Source organism: Poromitra crassiceps (assembly GCF_964638095.1).
Source record: "Poromitra crassiceps genome assembly, chromosome: 25".
NCBI classification, from domain to species: domain Eukaryota; kingdom Metazoa; phylum Chordata; class Actinopteri; order Beryciformes; family Melamphaidae; genus Poromitra; species Poromitra crassiceps.
In genome coordinates this window covers 7,604,669-7,626,779 of record NC_139649.1, presented here as the reverse complement: position 1 = coordinate 7,626,779, position 22,111 = coordinate 7,604,669, and the positions used below count along the sequence as shown (strand labels likewise).

General features: G+C 45.5%; 1 protein-coding gene across 10 annotated transcripts in view; it reads right to left on the bottom strand.

Annotated features, from left to right (window-relative positions):
• Window positions 1-21,689, bottom strand: part of magi1b (membrane associated guanylate kinase, WW and PDZ domain containing 1b) — a 183,034-nt gene extending 161,345 nt beyond the window's left edge. For all 10 annotated transcript variants that reach the window (XM_083660739.1, XM_083660745.1, XM_083660742.1 and 7 more), the window contains exon 1: window positions 20,852-21,689. In XM_083660739.1, coding sequence (XP_083516865.1) covers window positions 20,852-21,146 — 295 coding nt within the window. In that variant the 5' untranslated portion in view covers window positions 21,147-21,689. The remainder of the gene's footprint in view (window positions 1-20,851) is intronic.
• Between the last annotated feature and the right edge of the window lie 422 nt (window positions 21,690-22,111).

Sequence of the window (22,111 nt, the reverse complement as noted above, 5' to 3'; positions counted from 1 at the left end):
GTACACACATAAATATTTGAATCTGAGCTGTACAGCCCTTTTCTGCTGAGCAATAAAGCCCATGTGTCATTTTGGATCCCAACCTTTAAATGAAGTTCTGCACTAGCAGTACCGGGTCAGTCCGTGCTGTAAGGACTCACGAGGCTGAAGTCAAAGCGTGATGTCTCCCACCACCTCTGTGTTGACGCATTCTTCTTCTGAGTGTTGTGAATAAGTCAGGAAGCATGCCTGACTTTGGCATGTGCCTGGACCACTAACCGACAAGCCAAGCAGAGACGTGTGATGAAGAACAGGGAGACAGCCCCGACTGGCCGGGTCGGATTCCAACCATTCCTGCTAAGGACACCGTCAACGGCCTGGAGCTGCCCGCATGGAGGCTAATACACACACACCAGGGGCCGGTTGCACAAAGCACCTTAAATTAAAGGAACACTCCGCCCATTTTCAACCAGCTTTGTATCATTAGAACATCAGTAGTATATCAGAAAACTGTAAACGGTTTTGAAGTCTGTCATTTAATTTGACAGTTATTGAGTGTTAAACTTTAGTGTGGACCAGTGATGTCACTGGTCTACACTGATGTCTGGCCTGCTCTATAATCCATGATGTTCTGACCTGACGTCTGGCCTTCTCTATAATCCATGATGTTCTGACCTGACGTCTGGCCTTCTCTATAATCCATGATCTTCTGACTTCTAGCCATACAGGGCAGGAAACGAGAGTGAACGTCAGATCAGATGCCCTCTAAATGTCAAGCAGAACAAAGACACGCTCACGGTGGATGCAGAGGACACAATGGATGCAGGAAGTAACACATGCGCCGCGCACACAGAGATAGTGAAAAAAGAATGTGAAACAGAGACGAAGAACAACAAACCTCCATTCAAACAAGGAGAGACAACTTTGACAGCAGGGCCTCAGTGACGTGACAATGCTGACAATTACTCTTACGCTTATCACAGTCGTGTCACTCTCAGTCTGCCAGCTGTTCTCTGTGATAACATTGTTCCAGAGTGTGTGTGTGGTACCTTCTATGACCCTGACGAGCCTTGGGGACCTCACTTGACCACTGGTAATAAACTCCCCTCTCTCTCACTGTCTCACAGCAGCAGCAGCAGCAGCATCTCCTCCAGTCATTAGGAGATGACTCCCCCAAACAGGCCTGCCATGTCCTGTCTCTCCGCTATAACTCTGCAGTCGATGTGACAGAGAGAGTGCGCTCGGCTCGCTTTGTCCAGACAGTGAGTCAGCAAAGCAACTAGGCCACAATCCACTTCCCACTGTCCCCTCATCAGCTGCATTTACATCAAGAGGATAGAAACCAACCTCCCCTGGACAAAAAAAACACACACACTGGGAGCCTATAAGAGCCCCACAGGGAAATTAGATTTCTCCTCTTAATTTATGAGCTCTGGTAGCCCAGTAGAGCTGGAGGACATAGGAGGAGGAACGTCTGTGTTCCGAGGCAATCCTCCGCCCGTTTGCGCCGATGAGTCTTTAAGGAAAATAGGTGATTCTCAATGTGTAAAAACAGATTGGTGCAATACATCACCGGGAGAGGAACTGTCATTTTCACCACGAGGAGGTGCAGCGAGCGAGCAGGGACGCCGGCGGCCGGGAGGAGGCGGGGCCGGAGTCTGAGAGAGAGAGAGAGATCCTATAAAAAAAAAAAAAGACGTGCTGCTGATGTTGCATATTGCTTTTACAATGATGCGCTCGGCTAGCCACGTTCTACTCCAGAGCAGGGGAGGAAAGATGGATTCTTCTGTTTGACAATCAGCGGCATGGCCCCTCATTCGCTGCACGGAGTCTAATTTGATAGGTTATATCTGCGGGAGTCACACTTTGACTAAACCAGCCCAATCCTATCCGCACCACTCACGAATGAAGTCAGGTAGGTAAAGTGTGAGGCTGTGAAGTCAGAAGATATAGGATGAGGGTGTGCATTCATCACAGTGACACAGTGTCAGACAGACAAACTCATAGTGAGACAGGTGAGATGCTCACTACAAAAACTCAAGTACATTTCAATGATCGCTGTAAGAAGAACCTCCCTGGAGTCAGTCTGTGCCGTACGCCATGACGGCCTCCTGAAAGCAGTGGGGAGAGAGGAAGAGAGTAGACGAGGTGCAGAAGTGCAGGCTAACATTTTTACTGGAGTGTGTGAGCTTATAAAGAGCTGTCAGTGACACACAGCAGACACCTGAGAGAGAGAGAGAGAGAGAGTGAGAGACACACACTGTGATTGGCCCCGGCAAGACACACAGCAGACACCTGAGAGAGACACACACTGTGATTGGCCCCGGCCACACTCTCAATCCCAGCTATGTAAACACAGCATTCCTGAGCAGGACAGGCCGGGCAGCGCGGAAACACTGTCACCGTGCAAACTAATGCAGTCTCTCTGTGTGTGCATTAAGCTTAAAGGCATGTATCTTTAACCGTGTGTGTGTGTGTGTGTGTGTGTGTGTGTGTGTGTGTGTGTGTGTGTGTGCGCGTGTGTGTCCCCCCGAGTGAAATCCAGCAATAGGCCCCGGTGCATTACCAAGTGACAAATGGAATATTACAGACTCAGTCCATAAAACCCCATGCTTGTTCATTTGAGCCAACATGCAGCTGAAAAACACATGCCCACATGAAAGGGTTGAGAATAGCATCAACAGCAGCATGCTATGTGCGGTGGTGGTATATAAGCCTCTGTCTACTCTGACATGGCCTCTCTCTGACAGACCAGCAGCAGTCAGTCAGTCAGTCAGTCAGCGTGCTGCTTAGCACTCATTGGATATAGTGCAAATACAGGCGTGATGACAAGTCCTGCAGGGCCTGTGTCAAGTCATAAATCCTGCTGTCTGTCAAACCATTTCCATATGGGTACCAGATACACTCAGAGGAGAAGCGGGCCAAATATTATTATTATTATATATTATTATATTATTATGTGGTTGCTGTTTTTATGGTATTATGTTCTATTGATTGATGTTTGTATTACGCATTTGTACTCAGGTCTCACTTGAAAATGAGATCTTGATCTCAATGTGATTTTACCTGATTAAATAAAGGTTATATATATATATATATATTATCACGAAAAACAACTGTATTAATAATCTTATATAATACATTTGAGAAGGATACTATGCAAACACCTCAACAAAACTACTGTATAAGCTCTTATAAGGATATTGCATGATACCACAGGAGATTCAAAAAAAAAAAAAAAAAAATACTTTATTGCAGGTTGTAACATTGACATTCAACAGGTATCCATTGTTCCATTCATCCTGCGACATTTATAGTTATTTTTTTCTTAATATACATATATACATAACCACAAATGTGGAAGAAATAGGAGGGGGGAGAAAACAAAGAAAAAGATGGAGACATCAGCTCAGTGCATAAGTCTCTATTGCAGTTCTACACACACACACAAATTCCCAAGAGGAATATTATAGGAATATGTCTGTTACAGAAGCCAATGAGGTATAGCGTTAATTTTGTTGTGCTGTCACGATCTTACCTAGATGAGATGGGGCCCAAGAGGCCTCTCTCTCTGTCAGCAGATTATAGAATGTCTCCACACGTTTGTACTGCTACAAGTCATGAAGCCAGATTGACGGCAACAATAGCTGTACTTTGCCTAGATGGGCAGTGATGCTCACAAGTCATTTTTTGAAAAGTCCAAGTCAAGTCTCAAGTCTTTGGTCACAAGTCCAAGTCAAGTCTCAAGTCCCTATGGATGAGCGTTCTATCATCTGCTGCATGCCATCCGGTCTGCTTAGAACACTGCATCTAAAGTAAAAATGCAGCTAAAACTTAGGAATTCAAAGCATGCACTGTATTATCCTCACTCCTTATCTATTAGAATAAAGTAGCAGCAATGATTAGAGATGACATTAGTAGACGTTTCCTTAATGTTAATGCACCAAAAAATAAAAAATAAATAAAGATTGTTCCCAAGTCCCAAACCTTCAAGTCCAAGTCAAGTCTCAAGTCACTGTGTGTGTGACTTAAGTGGGACTCAAGCAGTGCTGTAGTGGTAAAAAAAAAGGTGGGTAAACTATACTTTTGACTCGAGGCAGCTTTCTCACGCGGCACCGGCAGTGTTATAACGGCGGATAAATAAGCTTCCGTGACCGATATACAAGACAAAATATGAGAGTATATAGAATAGGGATGTTCATCAATTATCGAAAATCGATAATCGATCGTTAAGGATTGGAATCGATCCTGTGGCATTTGGATCGATTTTTTAATTATTAAAAAAAAAAAAAAAAAAAAAAAAAAAAAATTTTTTTTTTGGACTAGGTTTGGGTGGAATTCGTTCCTCCTCGCCCACTCCATTGCACAGCCGACTAACGTGAGGTGGAGCTTCATATAGTCTCTAGTTTTCTGGCTGGGCACGGGCCTTTGTGCCAACAAAACTGTTTTAAACATGAGAAATTCACACCGGCATGCGCCGGGGACAGCAGTGTTGGAGAGGAGACACATTGAAATAAAGAGTTCATTGAGGAGAACACGTTGTCTTTCGTATTTTCTGCCATAGGCATTCATTTTGTTAAAAAAAAAAAAAAAAAAAAAAAAAAAAAAATGAAAATATTGAAAATTTTCTAAGTATTAATAAAATCGATAATCGATAATTGATCGTTAATTCTCACCGATTATCGATTTTGGAAAATTTTCAAAATGAACATCCCTAATATAGAACAACTTAATCTGAATCATATAGCCCTATAAGGTATATCAGGGGGTTCCCCCACATTTCTGAGTAGCCAGCCAGATAGAAAAAGTAGCTGGCCCTCAAGGGGGGTCCGGGGGGATTCTCCCCCGGAAGATTTTTTTTTTACATTTTAAAGTAAAATTCATCAACCTGGTGCATTTGAGAGCAAAATGAACTACATACATCTCTAATGTGTTGTGACTTTACAAATAATTAGGCCTAAACAATCAATATAAAATGTATTTATTGAACATTTGTTGAATTTCTCCAGGTATGAAAAGTTAAATTATACAGTAGGTAGCCTACTTTAAAGGACCTTGTATGAACCCAGTATATACAGTTTGAAGAGTAATATAGTTCTCTCTCTCACACACACTGTACCTGTGATTGTCAGCTTCAGCTTTATAGCTAAAAGTATGTAGACAGATTGAATCTGTGATTCTTGAATACCAATATATAATTCAAACTGTCCACAAACACATTGGGCAAGGATAGGTAGACAACATACTGTACATGGAAATAAAAGTGGTTCTGCCACTCTGGCCACTAAATTTTAGTCAGCCAATATTTATTTATACAGATCTCGGCACAACAAACACCAGTATGTTTCTAGATAGTTTTCAACATGGTCGTATTATATTGGCTTTATACAGTAGCACCTGGACTATTCAAGTCGACTCGCACGCACCTAATGTTACAAACTTTACTTGATCAGAGGGAAATCAATCATGTTTCTTACACCAGTGATTCACTCTTCAGTTGTAAAACGGTGAGCCTATATGATTTTCCCCACTCCGGACACACATTTCTAACCAACCTTACCTATGTTCAGCTCACCATGAGCTGGTCTCCAAATGCGCATTGCGCATCGCTGGCACAATGGCACCGTTAAGTTGTTTGAAGGGAGCGCTGTCTGGGCAGGCAAGCACAGCTCGATAAAGGCACCAACGTGACCGGGGCCGTGTACCTTTCCCGCGGAGCGCTCCACAAAAATAGGCTACGGTTCGCAGAGATCCTGGTCAGTGCCATGCCCATGTGTAATCTTTTTTCTTTTCTTTTGGTGTGTGACGTGCTTGGCGTGGTCTCCGCATCAACGGAGTTTACGCGAACGTGTTAAAACTCGTGCAATAATAAGTGTGCATAAACGATTTAAACATGTGAGTAAACGATCTTAAAAGGTGCCTAAACGCTGCAGAGCATTGAAAAAGGTACGTAAACGCCGTTTACGTGCGTTTAGCCACCACTACAGCCCTGGACTCAAGTCCAAGTCTCAAGTCCAAGTCCCCATGTCTGGTGTGTATTGATAGTGCAGCCTAAGTTTGGTTAGTCTGTCTTATAGAGTTGGGGGCTCCTGACTTAGAGGGCCGGCAAATGGACTCCCCACTCAAACGGTGCTTCTTCGTGTAAGCTCACTTTTGATCAGAATAGCGCATGGAAGCTAATTTATATCAACTGCTCTTGGAGCCAGTGCAAGATCTTAAGTGGATTTGACTCAATGTCAAATCCACTCAGGAAGGGTAGGCCTACGTGTGGGGCAAAAGGAGAGAGACAGAGACAGAGAGAGAGAGAGAGAGAGAGAGAGAGAGAGAGAGACACTTGGAAGGGTGAGGCACCACAAAGTTCTGATTCTGCTGCTCAGTCTCAAAGCAAAGTCGCGGCGATGACGTATAGTTATTTTTTAATACGAGAGGAGATTGTGTGGAATGTGTGAAAATTAGCAGCCAAGGCATGACGATTCACACACTGATAAATTGTCATAATTATAGAACTTTTACTTCCTTTCGATTAATTAGAGAACACTCACTAAAGAACAGACATGATGATTTGTAGAAAGTGATTTTCTCAAGTGCTCTAAAATGTGAGAGCGTTTGATGGATGTGAAGGAGTGAACGTCTCACGCCTGAAAGATTGAGACGGGGGGTCACAGGCGAAACACCAATAAAGCCTCCAAGCTGAAACCCTCCATTTAGGATCAGAAATGTGGCCAAGTCTCAACTGATATTAAATGCCAGTTATCATTTTGGATTTTTACCCCAACAACATGTTAAATTGTTACAGACACATCTGATAACGGATGTACTTATATTTAGTCTTGTTTAAGGTGTGTTTGTGGTTCAGATCCTGCTCTCCACTGGGATACATTGAAGGAACGCTAAGATAATAGGGTTGGTCAGACAGCTTCCGGCGCTGACCTGACCTTTGGCGTGCGCTGGAGTTGCCGTGGAAACAGGCCTCTTCATCGCTGTGGAAGACGTCAGGTCAGGAGACGTCAGGAGACCAGCCGTCATAGCATCCTGCGCTAATGCCGACCGTGGAGAGATGACGGACACGTCTCAGACTCATCCATCACCAGTGACCTCTTCATTAAGACTCAATCATTTCTCTGTCTTTGCTAATTAGTCTCCACTTGTCTAATTAAGATCCCATCAGTAAGCTTATACATTTTACTCCCGATTGGTTCGACGACGCCCGTGGCATGTTATTATATAGCAAATTGACTAATGACTGTATAGATTGATTATGTCTGTGAACAATGAGGAAAAACTCTGTCTACTGTGGTTTTTCATACTGTATGTGTACTGACCTTTATGACACACACACACACACACACACACACACACACAAAGCATAACTTTGTGCTACCATGGTTATCCGAGGTTGTGCGTGTCGTGTCGACATCAGTCAAGGGTCAGATAGCATTCACAAATTATTCTTGGCTTTTTTCCTTCGCTTTGTTTCTTCTTATTTGTATTCTACTACTGTATTTTACTCTACTAAAAATTACTGACAGTCTAAACTCTTTGGCCATGATTGTATATTGTGCTGTGGGCCCATTTTGTATGCCCAGATGTTAAGAAAAAAGAGAGAGAGATGTGAAGAATAATTTACAAAAGCGATTTGATTCATGTCTGGTCCACACTCTTAACCGTCATTAGAGAGGTGTTGATGAAACAGTGAGTGGGCCTCTATTTTCACAGCCAGTATTTGGCCCCTAAAGGCGGAGAAAAGAACCAGAGCGAGGCTGGACCTGCCCAGAGACATGCTTTTTGGGGAGAACTACTATTCCACTATGGGTACACGTACAAAACCAATCTAATGTGTTCTGTTGCTTGTTGTTGTTGGAGCTTTTACTTTGCTGAAGAGCAAACAGAGACGTGAAGAAGTCTCTAAATCATAGTCTCACATGGTCGTTAGACCTAGGGATGGGGCCGATCCGATCCAATATCGGTATCGGGTGCCGATATTGGCACTAATTCACGGATCGGATCGGAATTTTTGCAATTCCAGCGCGGGCCGTAATTTGCCCATGTATAATAGTATCCTTCTTTGCCTTGTATATTTTCTTAATTTTGTCTGCTTTTTGCAAGGTATATTTAAAAAAAAATCTTTAATTGGCCAAATCTTTGCCTATACTGTATATTCAAGAAAAAGATTGGTATCGGCATAATATCTGTATCGGCAGATATCCAAATTCAGGTATCGGAATCGGATCGGAAGTGAGAAAAGTGGATCGTGCATCCCTAGAACGTCTGAATCAGCAGTTCCGGGAAATCCGAGTTGCGTCACGACGAGGTCCGTGGTTGGTCAATTCATTTGTCTGTCACACATTTTGTTTTGGCCTTAAGGGGCGGTCCTTAACCACTTCTCAAGAGTTGTGCACCACAGATATCCATCTATGGCTGGCTACTCCCAGACTAGTCTCACCCAGTCTCTGAGCTGTCTCTGACATCCAGAGGTTTACTAGTCTCACCCAGTCTCTGAGCTGTCTCAGACATCCAGAGGTTTACTAGTCTCACCCAGTCTCTGAGCTGTCTCAGACATCCAGAGGTTTACTAGTCTCACCCAGTCTCTGAGCCGTCTCAGACATCCAGAGGTTTACTAGTCTCACCCAGTCTCTGAGCTGTCTCTGACATCCAGAGGTTTACTAGTCTCACCCAGTCTCTGAGCTGTCTCTGACATCCAGAGGTTTACTAGTCTCACTTAGTCTCTGAGCCGTCTCAGACATCCAGAGGTTTACTAGTCTCACCCAGTCTCTGAGCTGTCTCAGACATCCAGAGGTTTACTAGTCTCACCCAGTCTCTGAGCTGTCTCAGACATCCCGAGGTTTACTAGTCTCACCCAGTCTCTGAGCCGTCTCAGACATCCAGAGGTTTACTAGTCTCACTTAGTCTCTGAGCTGTCTCAGACATCCAGAGGTTTACTAGTCTCACCCAGTCTCTGAGCCGTCTCAGACATCCAGAGGTTTACTAGTCTCACCCAGTCTCTGAGCTGTCTCAGACATCCAGAGGTTTACTAGTCTCACTTAGTCTCTGAGCTGTCTCAGACATCCAGAGGTTTACTAGTCTCACCCAGTCTCTGAGCTGTCTCAGACATCCCGAGGTTTACTAGTCTCACCCGGTCTCTGAGCCGTCTCAGACATCCAGAGGTTTACTAGTCTCACCCGGTCTCTGAGCTGTCTCTGACATCCAGAGGTTTACTAGTCTCACTTAGTCTCTGAGCTGTCTCAGACATCCAGAGGTTTACTAGTCTCACTTAGTCTCTGAGCTGTCTCAGACATCCAGAGGTTTACTAGTCTCACTTAGTCTCTGAGCTGTCTCTGACATCCAGAGGTTTACTAGTCTCACCCGGTCTCTGAGCCGTCTCTGACATCCCGAGGTTTACTAGTCTCACCCGGTCTCTGAGCTGTCTCTGACATCCAGAGGTTTACTAGTCTCACTTAGTCTCTGAGCTGTCTCAGACATCCAGAGGTTTACTAGTCTCACTTAGTCTCTGAGCTGTCTCAGACATCCAGAGGTTTACTAGTCTCACTTAGTCTCTGAGCTGTCTCTGACATCCAGAGGTTTACTAGTCTCACCCGGTCTCTGAGCCGTCTCTGACATCCCGAGGTTTACTAGTCTCACCCGGTCTCTGAGCTGTCTCTGACATCCCGAGGTTTTCAAACACGTTTGATTTGGTCGGCGACACTCGTGTAGCGTTCGCAATCAAAGCCAGTTCACTCCATCACACAGCTCTATATGACACATTTATATTCATTACTGACATTTGTGCAGGGGAGTAAATGTCAGAGCGGCTCAGAGTGAGCGCGATAATGCCTGATTGACTATAAACACATCAATGAATCAATTAGTAAAACACTTCCTGGAAGAGTAGCACCAACATTGAGTTTGTCATTTATTTCCTACACATAAACACTAACACATGCTGCCAATCTGTCTCCCCTTCTCCAAATCCAGCATCCCCACCCCCACCCCTCCCCCCACCAGCCCCTACCCTCTCTCTTGATGGTGACTACCACCCACAGAAAGCAGTCCTCAACGCTTTGACACGCTGTCATCCATAACTGCCGTGAAGTGACCTGCTGGACGCTTCTTTTCATTGGGAGACTGAAGCAGAGGGGGAGGGGCCGGGGGGTTCAGCCCCTTAATGAGCGCTGTCACAACTCCCATAGTCACATGACAAAGAGTGCAGAGAGAACAGATGAAGACTTCAGAGGGGAGGGAGGAAGAGCGGAGTCACATGACACAAAGAGTGCAGAGAGAACAGATGAAGACTTCAGAGGGGAGGGAGGAAGAGCGGAGTCACATGACACAAAGAGTGCAGAGAGAACAGATGAAGACTTCAGAGGGGAGGGAGGAAGAGCGGGGTCACATGACACAAAGAGTGCAGAGAGAACAGATGAAGACTTCAGAGGGGAGGGAGGAAGAGCGGAGTCACATGACACAAGAGTGCAGAGAGAACAGATGAAGACTTCAGAGGGGAGGGAGGAAGAGCGGGGTCACATGACACAAAGAGTGCAGAGAGAACAGATGAAGACTTCAGAGGGGAGGGAGGAAGAGCGGAGTCACATGACACAAAGAGAGCAGAGAGAACAGATGAAGACTTCAGAGGGGAGGGAGGAAGAGCGGAGTCACATGACACAAAGAGTGCAGAGAGAACAGATGAAGACTTCAGAGGGGAGGGAGGAAGAGCGGAGTCACATGACACAAAAAAAAAAAAAAAAAATTTTTATTGGTCACCACCACCACCACCAAGCATACACTTAGGTCATAACCAAAGGTTTGGGGCAGAAGCAAACGCTTATGTAAAAGAGTGCAGAGAGAACAGATGAAGACTTCAGAGGGGAGGGAGGAAGAGCAGAGTCACATGACACAAGAGTGCAGAGAGAACAGATGAAGACTTCAGAGGGGAGGGAGGAAGAGCGGAGTCACATGACACAAAGAGTGCAGAGAGAACAGATGAAGACTTCAGAGGGAGGAAGAGCGGAGTCACATGACACAGAGTGCAGAGAGAACAGATGAAGACTTCAGAGGGAGGAAGAGCAGAGTCACATGACACAAAGAGTGCAGAGAGAACAGATGAAGACTTCAGAGCGGAGGAGGAGAAGCGGGGCCGTGTGGTGAGGCAAGGCGTTGCTGTGTGCCACATCAATGCCATTGGCTGGAGTTTGGGGGGGGGCGGGGTTGTGTGTGGTCTGCTTCCTGCGACAGACAAGACACTCATGTCTAAATCCCATTAATCAAAACCATAGATGTCCCCTTGTTTTGTCTGCGTGTGTGTGTGTGTGTGTGTGTGTAGTGTGTGTGTGTGTGTGTGTGTGTGCGTGCGTGCGTGTGTGTATGCGTGCGTGCGTGCGTGCGTGCATGCATGCATGCGTGTGATGCGTGCGTGCATGCGTGTGTTTGTGTATGCGTGCGTGCGTGCGTGTGTGCATGCATGCATGCGTGTGTGCATGCATGCGTGTGTGTGTGTGTGTGCATGCGTGTGTGTGTGCGTGCGTGTGTGTGTGCGTGCGTGTGTGCATGCATGCGTGTGTGTGTGTGTGCGTGTGTGCATGCGTGTGTGTGTGTGTGTGTGTGTGTGTGCGTGTGTGCATGCGTGTGTGTGTGTGCGTGTGTGCATGCGTGTGTGTGTGTATGCGTGCGGGCCCACTGCCCCCCCGACGTGTGTGAGTAAGCTTCCACTGAACTTCACGTTAATGGGATTTGTGTAATCAGACCCTGGGGCCACGTAACGTTCAGGACATAATGAAAAGGTAAAAAAGAAACAAAGAAAGAAAAAAGAGACAGAACATCGTGAGGGGGAATAAAATGAGCTGTGGCTGTAGCTGTGGTATCTCCAGGAGGCGGAGAGATAACAGACAGACAGATTCTCCGGGTTCGGCCACCGCAAACAAGAAAGAAGCCAACCGAGCCCACAATCGGCTTTAATTAACTCTACGTCGCCAGCCTTTGTCTTGAGGTTTTGGGCCGTTCTCAGGTGGCTAACTGTGCTACGAAGAAGCTTCCAGAACGATGACGTGGATTTAGGGATGTAAAAAGCCCTAAGCTGTTTGCTTGTGTAGAGAGAGACAGCGGCTGAATTGAGATACTAAATGTTTTGACATTCTCAAGGCCCTGGCAGCAAGGAGCACTCTTTCCCTCAGTCGTATCTCCACGCAGCCAGGCCCAGTCTCTGTCATATTAATAATGGCCACATGTCATCTGAGTTTAACAGCAGCACAGATGACAGAAGACGGTGCCACACACACACGCACACACTCACACACACACACACACACATATACAGACACACACCGACGCACGCGGGCGCACACGCACACACACCGCTGCTATCTCCTGGCATGCATATGATGCCATTTATTACTTAACACAGGACAAGGAATGGAGCTGCCTATGCTCAAACTGTGCACAATAAAAGATGGCGGAGTGAGTATGACCTCTGATATTACAGTGGGTCGGGCTCAAATTTCCCAGCATTTGTGTTCAGTACTACGTGCTACGTGCTATTAGCTAGCCATGCTAAAATGAATGAATCAATGACAAATTCAAAAAGGGGGGGGAGCTTAATCAGTTTGTGGCTAAAACAACACGCATCTTAATGCTCGTAAAAAAAAAACCCACCGTTGATTAAGATGTGTAGCTGCCCCGGGGTTGTAGGCTAATGATGCTAACGTTGAGCATCAGCGTGCTTCCCAGCCAGGGGATTATGCTAACCAGACTGACAATGCGGGAATAAGCGGACGCCTTGTGAGTAGATTTGTCAAGTCATCCTACACTTTGTGAGTGTGGAAGGGGCGGCTTAACCATCCTATGCTTTGGGGGGGTTAATGGACACTCGGCAAAGTGAAACCATTCCAAGACAACCAGATAGCAGAAGGAACAGAAAGCAACATTTGTAATTTGCCCTGCATATCCTTAAGGGTTGACCATTGAGGGAATAGACTGTTGACAGATTCGGGTTCACAATTAGACTTGTTTTGAATGGTTCTCAAGGGCACACTGTGTTACAACAACACAACAGCCTTGAACACAGCTTGCGACCACATTATGATCTCTTCATCCACTTCCTTGATAGCCTTGCTACCAGGGCAACAGCAACAATCGCCATAGAAACCTATATAGAAGCTTAAATTGACCTTAGAGGCCATGATAGACCCTTTTCACAGGGGCCATTTTGTGTCGAAAAGGCAGGGTAAACACACGTTCAAGCAAAACAAACACCAATGAGGGTTTCCAAATTCCAATCATGGAAGTTTGAAACCCTCATTAGTGTTTTGGTTGCACCTGTGTTTACCCTGCCTTTTCGACACAAAATGGCCCCCGTGAGAAGAGTCTACACTGGCCATTCACATAAAAAGCACTTGAACCTGAGTGATGTAGTTCAGCTGTGAGGGGGAAGTGTGCTCATCTTTAGACAATGCACAGACCTGGAGAACAGGTTGTCTCTTTGGTTCTGCTGTTCACTGACATTTCAATGGACGTCTAATAATAGAACCTTTTAGGGCTCCAAACTTTTGTGTGGCATCTAATTGAGAAACCTGCCTTCCGCCTGACCTAAATCTTCATGCGTTCCTAACTAACTGCGTATTTTAGGGATGCACAAAGATTTGGCACGTCATCGTATCGGTCGATAAAGGCTTTAAAAATAAATACTGGCATCGGCCCCAAACGAACATTTCTGACGATATGACTGACAGATAGAATTATGCTTTAATTATGCCCAAATTGTCAGGATTGAGGGACACATCGGTGTCCGCAATCGGCCAAAAGAGTTGCAAAATATCAGCATATCGGCAAAAAAATCCAATATGCATCTCTAAATTTAAGGGTGTTATTTGCAAGACATGATTGCGATAAAACTTCATCTTTGTTTGCACAGGAACAGTGGCCCTCTCACTGTTCTTTGTGCCAGAAAGCAAAACACCACATTTTCTGCTCAATCAGATCCAATTGCACACAATGTTAAATGCAGTGTAGAGGCCATGGTCTCATTTGTTTAGGCTAATATGTGGTAATAATTCATTGATATTAAAATGCTACAGGTTTATCTGATCCTATCCTTATAAACCTTGTTAAGCATGCGAGGAGGAGAACGGACAAGAGCAGTCTTCAGGTGAAAGGAAGAGGAAGTAGGAAGGGATCTCTCGATCTCTCTCTCTCTCTCTCTCTCTCTCTCTCTCTCTCTCTCTCTCTCTCTCTCTCTCTCTCTCTCTCTCTCTCTCTCTCTCTCTCTCTCTCTCTCTCTCTCTCTCTCTCTCTCTCTCTCTCTCTCTCTCTCTCTCTCTCTCTCAACTCTCCATTGTGAATGAGTCGGCCATTCTCCTCCTCTGACAGAGTGTGTAACTGAAAGTGCCAAGTGTGACCAACCGATCCCCATTCACACTCCATACAACAGCCTGCGCGCTTCAGCTAATCACCAGCAGAAAGACTATCCTGCACTGAACAGGAGGAAATGAGGGGGGGAGAGAGAGACACAGAGAGAGAGACAGAGAGAGAGAGTAGAGTATGCCTCTTTAGTGGGATGACAAAAAAGCAACGCATTTAGTGGGACGACAGCATTTCACGGTCGATTTAGATGGTAACTGGGTGTCCCTCCAGTGTATTTCAATGCCGTGCTTAAGCTGGGTACAGAGGCACACAAACAAACACTGCTTACACTATACAGTACACATGTGAAGGCTATCTCTGCCTTTTTCTCTCTCACATATACAGTACACACTCACACAAACACACACTCTCACACACACACACACACACACTCTCTCTCACACACACACACACACACTCACACAAACACACCCTCAAATTGAAGCCAGAGATCTTTCCTACAAGCAGGCTAGGAGAGGAAGTGGAGTCGGTCCACTGCCGTCAGAGAATACAAAGGTAGGAGAGGGGCGGGTGGTGTCCGTCCAGCTTCCTGCTGAGAGAGAGGAAATAAACACTTCCATATGCAGAGCTTGCCAGAAACACTCTCACACACACACTCTGCGTCTGATACACACACACACACACACACACACACACACACACACACACACACACACAGCCCTGGAGTTCATACAGTAATACAGCGCTGTAAATTTGAGCGGGAGAGGCCTAGTTAGCAACTGGCACTAGCGTCTGACAGAGAGAACACTTTCTGAATTTACAGCCGAGTCCAGACCCGGTGAGAAGGCCTCGTTCATCACAACACCTCCACAATGTGATGCAGCTCTGACAAAACACACACGCACACACGCAGATGCGCACACACACACACACGCACATTTTTCATGTCCATAAACACACACATGCATAGTTACACACACGTTGTCGTGTCACCTGTCGCCTGCTCAACTGGCAATTGAGCAATTGTGCGCTTGTTCCGTGAGCGGAACCCCTCACCTAGGGTCCAAAATTTACTTTTTTGTCCACCAACCAAATGGCTAGTGAATGTTTAAAATTTGACCATCGTACAACAAAAACCTTGTTTGGGCAAAATAAGAAAATCCCGATTTCCATATGTGTTAGTGAGCTTTGCATCACACTGTTTGAGAAACATGCCTAAAGTTGCCGTGTGGCGTGTTGGGGGATTGCACCTCCAGCAAGTGTCAAAATCACAATCTCTGCATCTCAGAAACATTAGCATACTGCTAGCTTTCCATCTAGCTCTGAGGGAGGGAGACTGAGGTGGTGGCATGCAGGCTGACCTATTAACCTTAACCATCACAAACACTCAAGCTGCACAATAACCTACTTTCTTAATCTACTTCATTTAGCGACCCAAAGGTCAAATGGAATAAATCAAACTCAAATACAGTCTTCACTTTCTGTGCCAAGTACATGCAGAGCCCTGACGCACCAGCAGGAGCGCCGCTCTGATCTATTCACTCCCCCAGTGTGTACAAACATTGGACAGCAGCATGACAGGCATTTACCCTAATCTGCTCTCACAGTAAAACCTCTGTTTGTGCCTGTGTGTGTGTGTGTGTGTGTGTGTGTGTGTGTGTGTGTGTGTGTGTGTGTGTGTGTGTGTGTGTGTGTGTGTGAGTGAGTGACACGCCCTCTGATCACTTTGCATGCAGAGGAGTAGGCCATCTTCTCATGGAAGATGTATTATCCACAAAGACATAGAGACAGTCGGCAAAATGTTAAACGGCTGGCGCGCGAGTGGGGTAAAACCGCCGATATATCTCATGGGCTGACTCACCAAAAGTCGGTGCTGCGGCTCTAAACTACACGTTTGGGGGTTCTAGAGCAGAACACAAGACGTCTGCTCAGATGTGCGTTTACTGCAGTGGTTAAAAACCCCTGATCGTGTCTGCCTGGGCTGGGCTATCAGCTAAATTCTAACTTTGCTGAATGGATAGAACGGGGGAATTTACCCCACCCTGACCCCGCCCCCAGCAAGGCTGAGCCAGCTAACCCAGCGTCTATTGTGGGCGTTCCTAGAGCCTGTATGGGCGTTCCCAGACATGCGGACTGTCTCTAATGTGGGGTTTATCCGATTGACACATTGTATCATAACATGCTCTTCTGTTTGACACATTGTATCATAACATGTGCTCTTCTGTTTGACACATTGTATCATAACATGCTCTTCTGTTTGACACATTGTATCATAACATGTGCTCTTCTGTTTGTAAACACGGCACACTGAAGCACAACATGCTGTTCTGTCACTGTGGCACATCTCCTTCTGTGAGGGCCAGGAAGTATAACTCTGTAATATAAGGACAATGCAAAGGTGACTGTCAGTGTCAATAGAGAGGCAAAGTGACCGCCTACTTCCTGCTTCAGCACTGTACCAGAGATTTTCATCCACAATTTATTTTCCCATAGACATTTCATAAAATGCTTATAAAAAATTGTTTTACTTGGTCAAACCAAACGGTTCCACTATATTTAGAATAGGGAGAGAACATAGAACATTTCACTCCGACCAAAACTAAAAAAAAAACACTGAAAAAATATTTTCTTTAAATCTGCGATTCTTTTAACGTTTTGGTCCGAGTGAAATGTTATGTGGTCTCGCCTGCTTATAAATATACCTGAACCGTTTGGTTTGACCAAGTAAAACTATTTTCATAAGCATTTTATGAAATGTCTGTGGGAAAATAAATGGTGGATGAAAATCTCTGGTACAGTGCTGAAGCAGGAAGTGACCTTCCACTTTGCCTCTCTATATAAGGACAATAAAAGGGTGACTGTGAAGGTCAGTGGCTGCCTGTTGAAAAGGGTAAAGGAGTGAGAATGTGTTTCTGTTGTTGTGTTTTGAAACATCCCTTCATTACATAAATCCACTTAGTGATTTTCCCACAGCTTCTGCCTGGATCAATCAATACACACTAAAGTGACCGTTTCATCATGGCTGACATTCGGTGGCAGCGTGTGGTGTTTTGCAGTGTGTGTGTGAATGGTGGCAGTGTGTTGTGTTTTGCAGTGTGTGTGTGAGAATCTTGTTCTTTTTCCACACAAGAATACCTCCCAATGAAACCCTAAGCAAACATCACAATCTGTACAGTAGTATCGGTTACAGTCTCTTATCAGCTCACCACTCAGACTATAAATGCCCCGTGTGTGTGTGTGTGTGTGTGTGTGTGTGTGTGTGTGTGTGTCCATGTGTGTGTCTGTATGTGTGTGCGCTAACTCGACCGAGGAGTGTCGAAACGTTCCATCACACTTTCCAACGCGTCTCTTTTGACTGTTGGCAGTCAGCAGCACTGACAGAAGGTATCACAAACATCAAAGAGCCAATACACACGGCGGCAATACATCTCCTCGTCTCACTTTGTTCAAAACTGTGAAAATGGCACGCGCTCCGGGTAAAATTAGGTCACTTAGATTTTACAGATGGTCCTTGTTGCCAAGCATATTTTCCCAATTAAGCGTGATTAGGGGAGGGAGGGAAATTCCCAGACAGCGTGAATTATTAAAAATTGGAAATGGAATCTGATCACGTGACGTTGTACGGCGGTGACACCCGCGTCCCCAGATGGGTTGAGGAGAAGGGGGAGCAGGAAGGGGCCGGGACATGCTGATTGGCTCAGAGAGAAGTGATTTTCCTCATATTGTCTCCAGTCATTACACACACTGCAGTGGGAATGGAGGAGGGGTGTACACTGAAGGTAATGAAACAAGACCAATACAATGCTTGCAAGAACTGTATTGTTTCAACCAACTTAAGATGTCATACTTCACAATGATGTATGCCTCTCCTATATATCCTATGTGCATAAGGCTGCTACTGCAGCAGTCATTTGTTCCCATTTGCGCTTAGACATAATTTAGTGCCTTTTGTAAAAGTCAACAATGCAGAGATATTTCCACTATCTCCGTGAAGTGAGCAACAATCTCCCACAATTTGACTTCCGGGTTTATCGATTTTAACCCTAAACCCTGACCTTAACCTTAACCCTTAACCCTGACCTTAACCCTGACTTCAACCCTTAACCCTAAAACAACTTGAAACAACCTAACCCAAAAATTGTTGCTGGCTAAATGGTTGCTGGCTTTATCCTGCCATTTCCACTCATGTGTAACCAAATTAAAAGTGCGAATGTAGCATTTTTAAACATCAATTTCTCATTAACAAATGAATAGTGGAATACAGGGGTATGACTACGGTAAACCAAGAGGACAGCAATCATGTCCCTTTGAGGGCCGAGAGTTTGCAGGTTTGATTCTAAGCCATTCTAACAATACACACGGTGGTTTCACTGCTTCATAAACATCAACCTGAGAGGATAATCTACTGATTCAGTGAAATCACTATGATGTAGTCTTTGATGGAATGATATAACCTGCACTACCTGCCCTCCCTCCCAGGTGTACGATCGCCAAGCCCTGCTGTAAACATGACACCACCATCAAAATGACTGACAGCTGCTCTCTGAAGTCAGTAGTGTTGTTAAGGCACAGACCAACCCCACGTCAGAGAACCAGCAGCAAAGAAGGACGATTGTTGAGCTACGATTGCAGATATAAAAACCATTGTTATGATCAATGAAACAAAGCAGCGCTGACACTGTCACACTCGGCTCTCTGTCTTTTGCTTGTGGAAGAAAGGAAGAGGCAGCAGCAGCGGTGAAAAAGAAGGAGAAACCGCACTAACTGGGTGATACAGCGACGGGCTCAAGGGACGTGTGTATTGGAATGATCGGATGAGATGAATTCGATGAGAGAAGAATGTTTTGTGTGTGCCCCTCTCACTGATTCGCTTATTAAGCTGACCAGCCAATCAGAGTGACGGCCATCATCGATCGATTCAACATGCTGAATCAGCCGGAAAAAGCCGTCGACGCGGCTGACTACTAGTCGTGCCAACGGTGCGGGACACTCCGCAGAGACAGACGCTCACGGACACCCTGACACTGACCAACCGCTCGGTGTGTCTGGGGCTTTAGAGTTAGTGTTTGACGATCACAGACACCCTGACACTGACCAACCGCTCCTCTCGTGTGTCTCTGGGGTTTTAGAGTTAGTGTTGACGCTCACGGACACCCTGACACTGACCAACCGCTTCTCTCGTGTGTCTCTGGGGTTTTAGTGTTTAAGTGTTGCTCAACATTAAGACCACACTTGCCATCTCTTCCTGATGGCACATGATGTAAAACACAGACAAGTAGGCTGCCAGTCTTCTTGGCAAAGGTCTCCTTTGTTTACACTACAGTAATTATACCAATGTCCACTTGACATTAATGATGATGAATGATGTTAAAATGTTGCATGCACCTTTAAAAAAGCTGGTAAACCTCCTGAACAGGCCTGGCCTATTGCATCACAAGGTTATGGAGTATTATAGTGAAATTGTCCTTGAGGAAGTTGTCTCTGCCTCGGTCTCTGCCTCTATAGGAAGTTGCTGTGGGCCTGGCTGTCTCTGGGCATGCCCTCAGCAGTCTGCTTTGCCACTCTGGGAGCCTGTCAGAGAGGATCAGTGTCAAACTGCATGGCCTTGCTGAGTCAAGCTGACCATGAACTGGCCAGTCCGTCCGGCCACACTAGCCTGTTGGTCCTGTTCCTGTTCTCTGCTATGGGGGACGGGAGCTCCTCTGGCTAGCCTAAAGTGAGGAGTCAATAGATCAATAAGATGTACCGTAGTCCTAATGGATACTGCAAAAACTGGGGACATAATGTGTCTGGTAATGGTATTCAATAGTGATTTGATAGTGACCTTATCATAAAGTTCTTATCAAGTTGTGGTATATTTAATCTCCTACTGTATCTCATCATCGCTATGATATTCCTACAATATAAGTTTTGCTTTGATATTTGTATGGCATCATTTTAAGATGTAGGCTACTAATAGGATTACTATAGTTTTATTTCTCAGACTATTCAAATGGAATATGGGATGTGTTGCAGTTGAATGTCATTGTTGTTGATGTGGAAGGTGATGGCTCACAGAGGGAAAATGAAGCATGTGGTCTAATGTTGTTGTTTTCAAGACTAGCCCCGACATGTGCCATTCACTCATGTGCAACATAACTTCACGCCAAAGCCCATTAAAGAAATCCTCCAATTTTGGCCTTGCTAATCGGTTCTTCGATTCGGGCTACACTAATTCACAAGATATGACTCAAGACCTCTTCTGAACTGTTCATCCACTCTTCAATTCAACACGGTGGGGATAGAAATGAACCCATAAATGTTTAGATTTTACTAAGATTAATAGCTACTTTGTGGATTACATGCAACCGAATTGAAGGGTGGCTGCTATTGGTTAAGAAAATAACTTTTTAGTCGTTTGTTCTTTCGCGAAAAGCAAGGCGAATTGAAATGCCAATTTTCTGAATGAGGTTTGGCGTGAAGACAGGGGGGTTCCCTTCACCGGGGAGCGCAGCGCACGCTGCGGGGCGCCACACTGTGACCTTACCTTGCCTGACAGTTTTGAACCTGACGGGACCTCTGCAGTTCTTTATCACCGTCTGCACGTCGTACAGCGGCAGTCCGGATATCGAGAGGTTCTCCACTTCCAGCAGCAACTCCCCCTCGTTTAATTTCCCACTTTTGTAAAGCACGTCTTCGTTCACTTGCCCGATGTAAGCGAACTCCCCGTTCTCTGCGCCGCCGCGCAGTGGCACAGTCAAGTCACCGCGCGCATCTTTACACACGATGCACTCGTTCACTTTGGAGGTCCAGTGGTTCTTCTTGTGCACGGGTTTGGACATTGTTGTGTGAACGGTATAATCCACACCTGTATAATCCACACCTGTATAATCCACACCTAACAGGTGGTCTCTCTCTCTCTCTCCGTCTATCAGAACAGACAGCAGTCAAAGTAGATAATGTATCCGAATCAGGCGCAGCAAACTTTCCTTCTCTTCCCCAGAAGCATGAGTGCGTCTGACACTATCCTCCCACCAAATCAAGCCATTCCTGCCCGCTCGACGGCTTCAAAATAACTCCTCGGTGTGTAGAGAATGTTTTTCCTCATCTTCTTCTTAACACCTCTGCCGTGGTTTTAATCCCCTTTATCGATGTCATGTCACATCTGCCACACGGACCCACTCCCACTCGCGTGCCACTTATTTAAATCCACTCAGTTCTTCGTACTACAAACTCACTTTGAATGGAGTTTCTTTTCCCCCAATTAACTGCGACCGGCTCCTCTCCCGTATCCGGTGACTTTGCCGGTGGTTTGACAGTGTCCAGCAGCGGCGTCCAGGCTCCTTCTTCAAGGCAGGTACAACGTTGTTGTGTGTTTTGCTTCAATCTCATTCCCACTCTGTGTGTGAGCTGCTGTGTGGCGTTGAGGATGTGTTGCTGCTGCTCACGTGCTGCCTTCACTTGCTGTCTGAATTTTCACGACTACAAGATGAGCGCGAACATGAACGTCCCAACAAACTGCTGGTAGGCCTAATTGGACCTGGATGGGAAATGGGAATTTTCAATGCGTCGAGTTGTCGTATTTGTGATGTTTTGGGGCGTGTCTGACAGGAAAATGGACAGCTGATGACAAAAGTAGGCTATGTATTTTTAATAATATCAATATCATTCTCTGTAATTTTCAGCATGTGTGGTATGTTCTGTTGGCTGAATGGCTGTGATTATTCTTCTGCCATGATCTTCTATATATGACCGAAATCACAGCCGTGATGATATATACAGTATAGGCTACAAGAGCACTCCATCT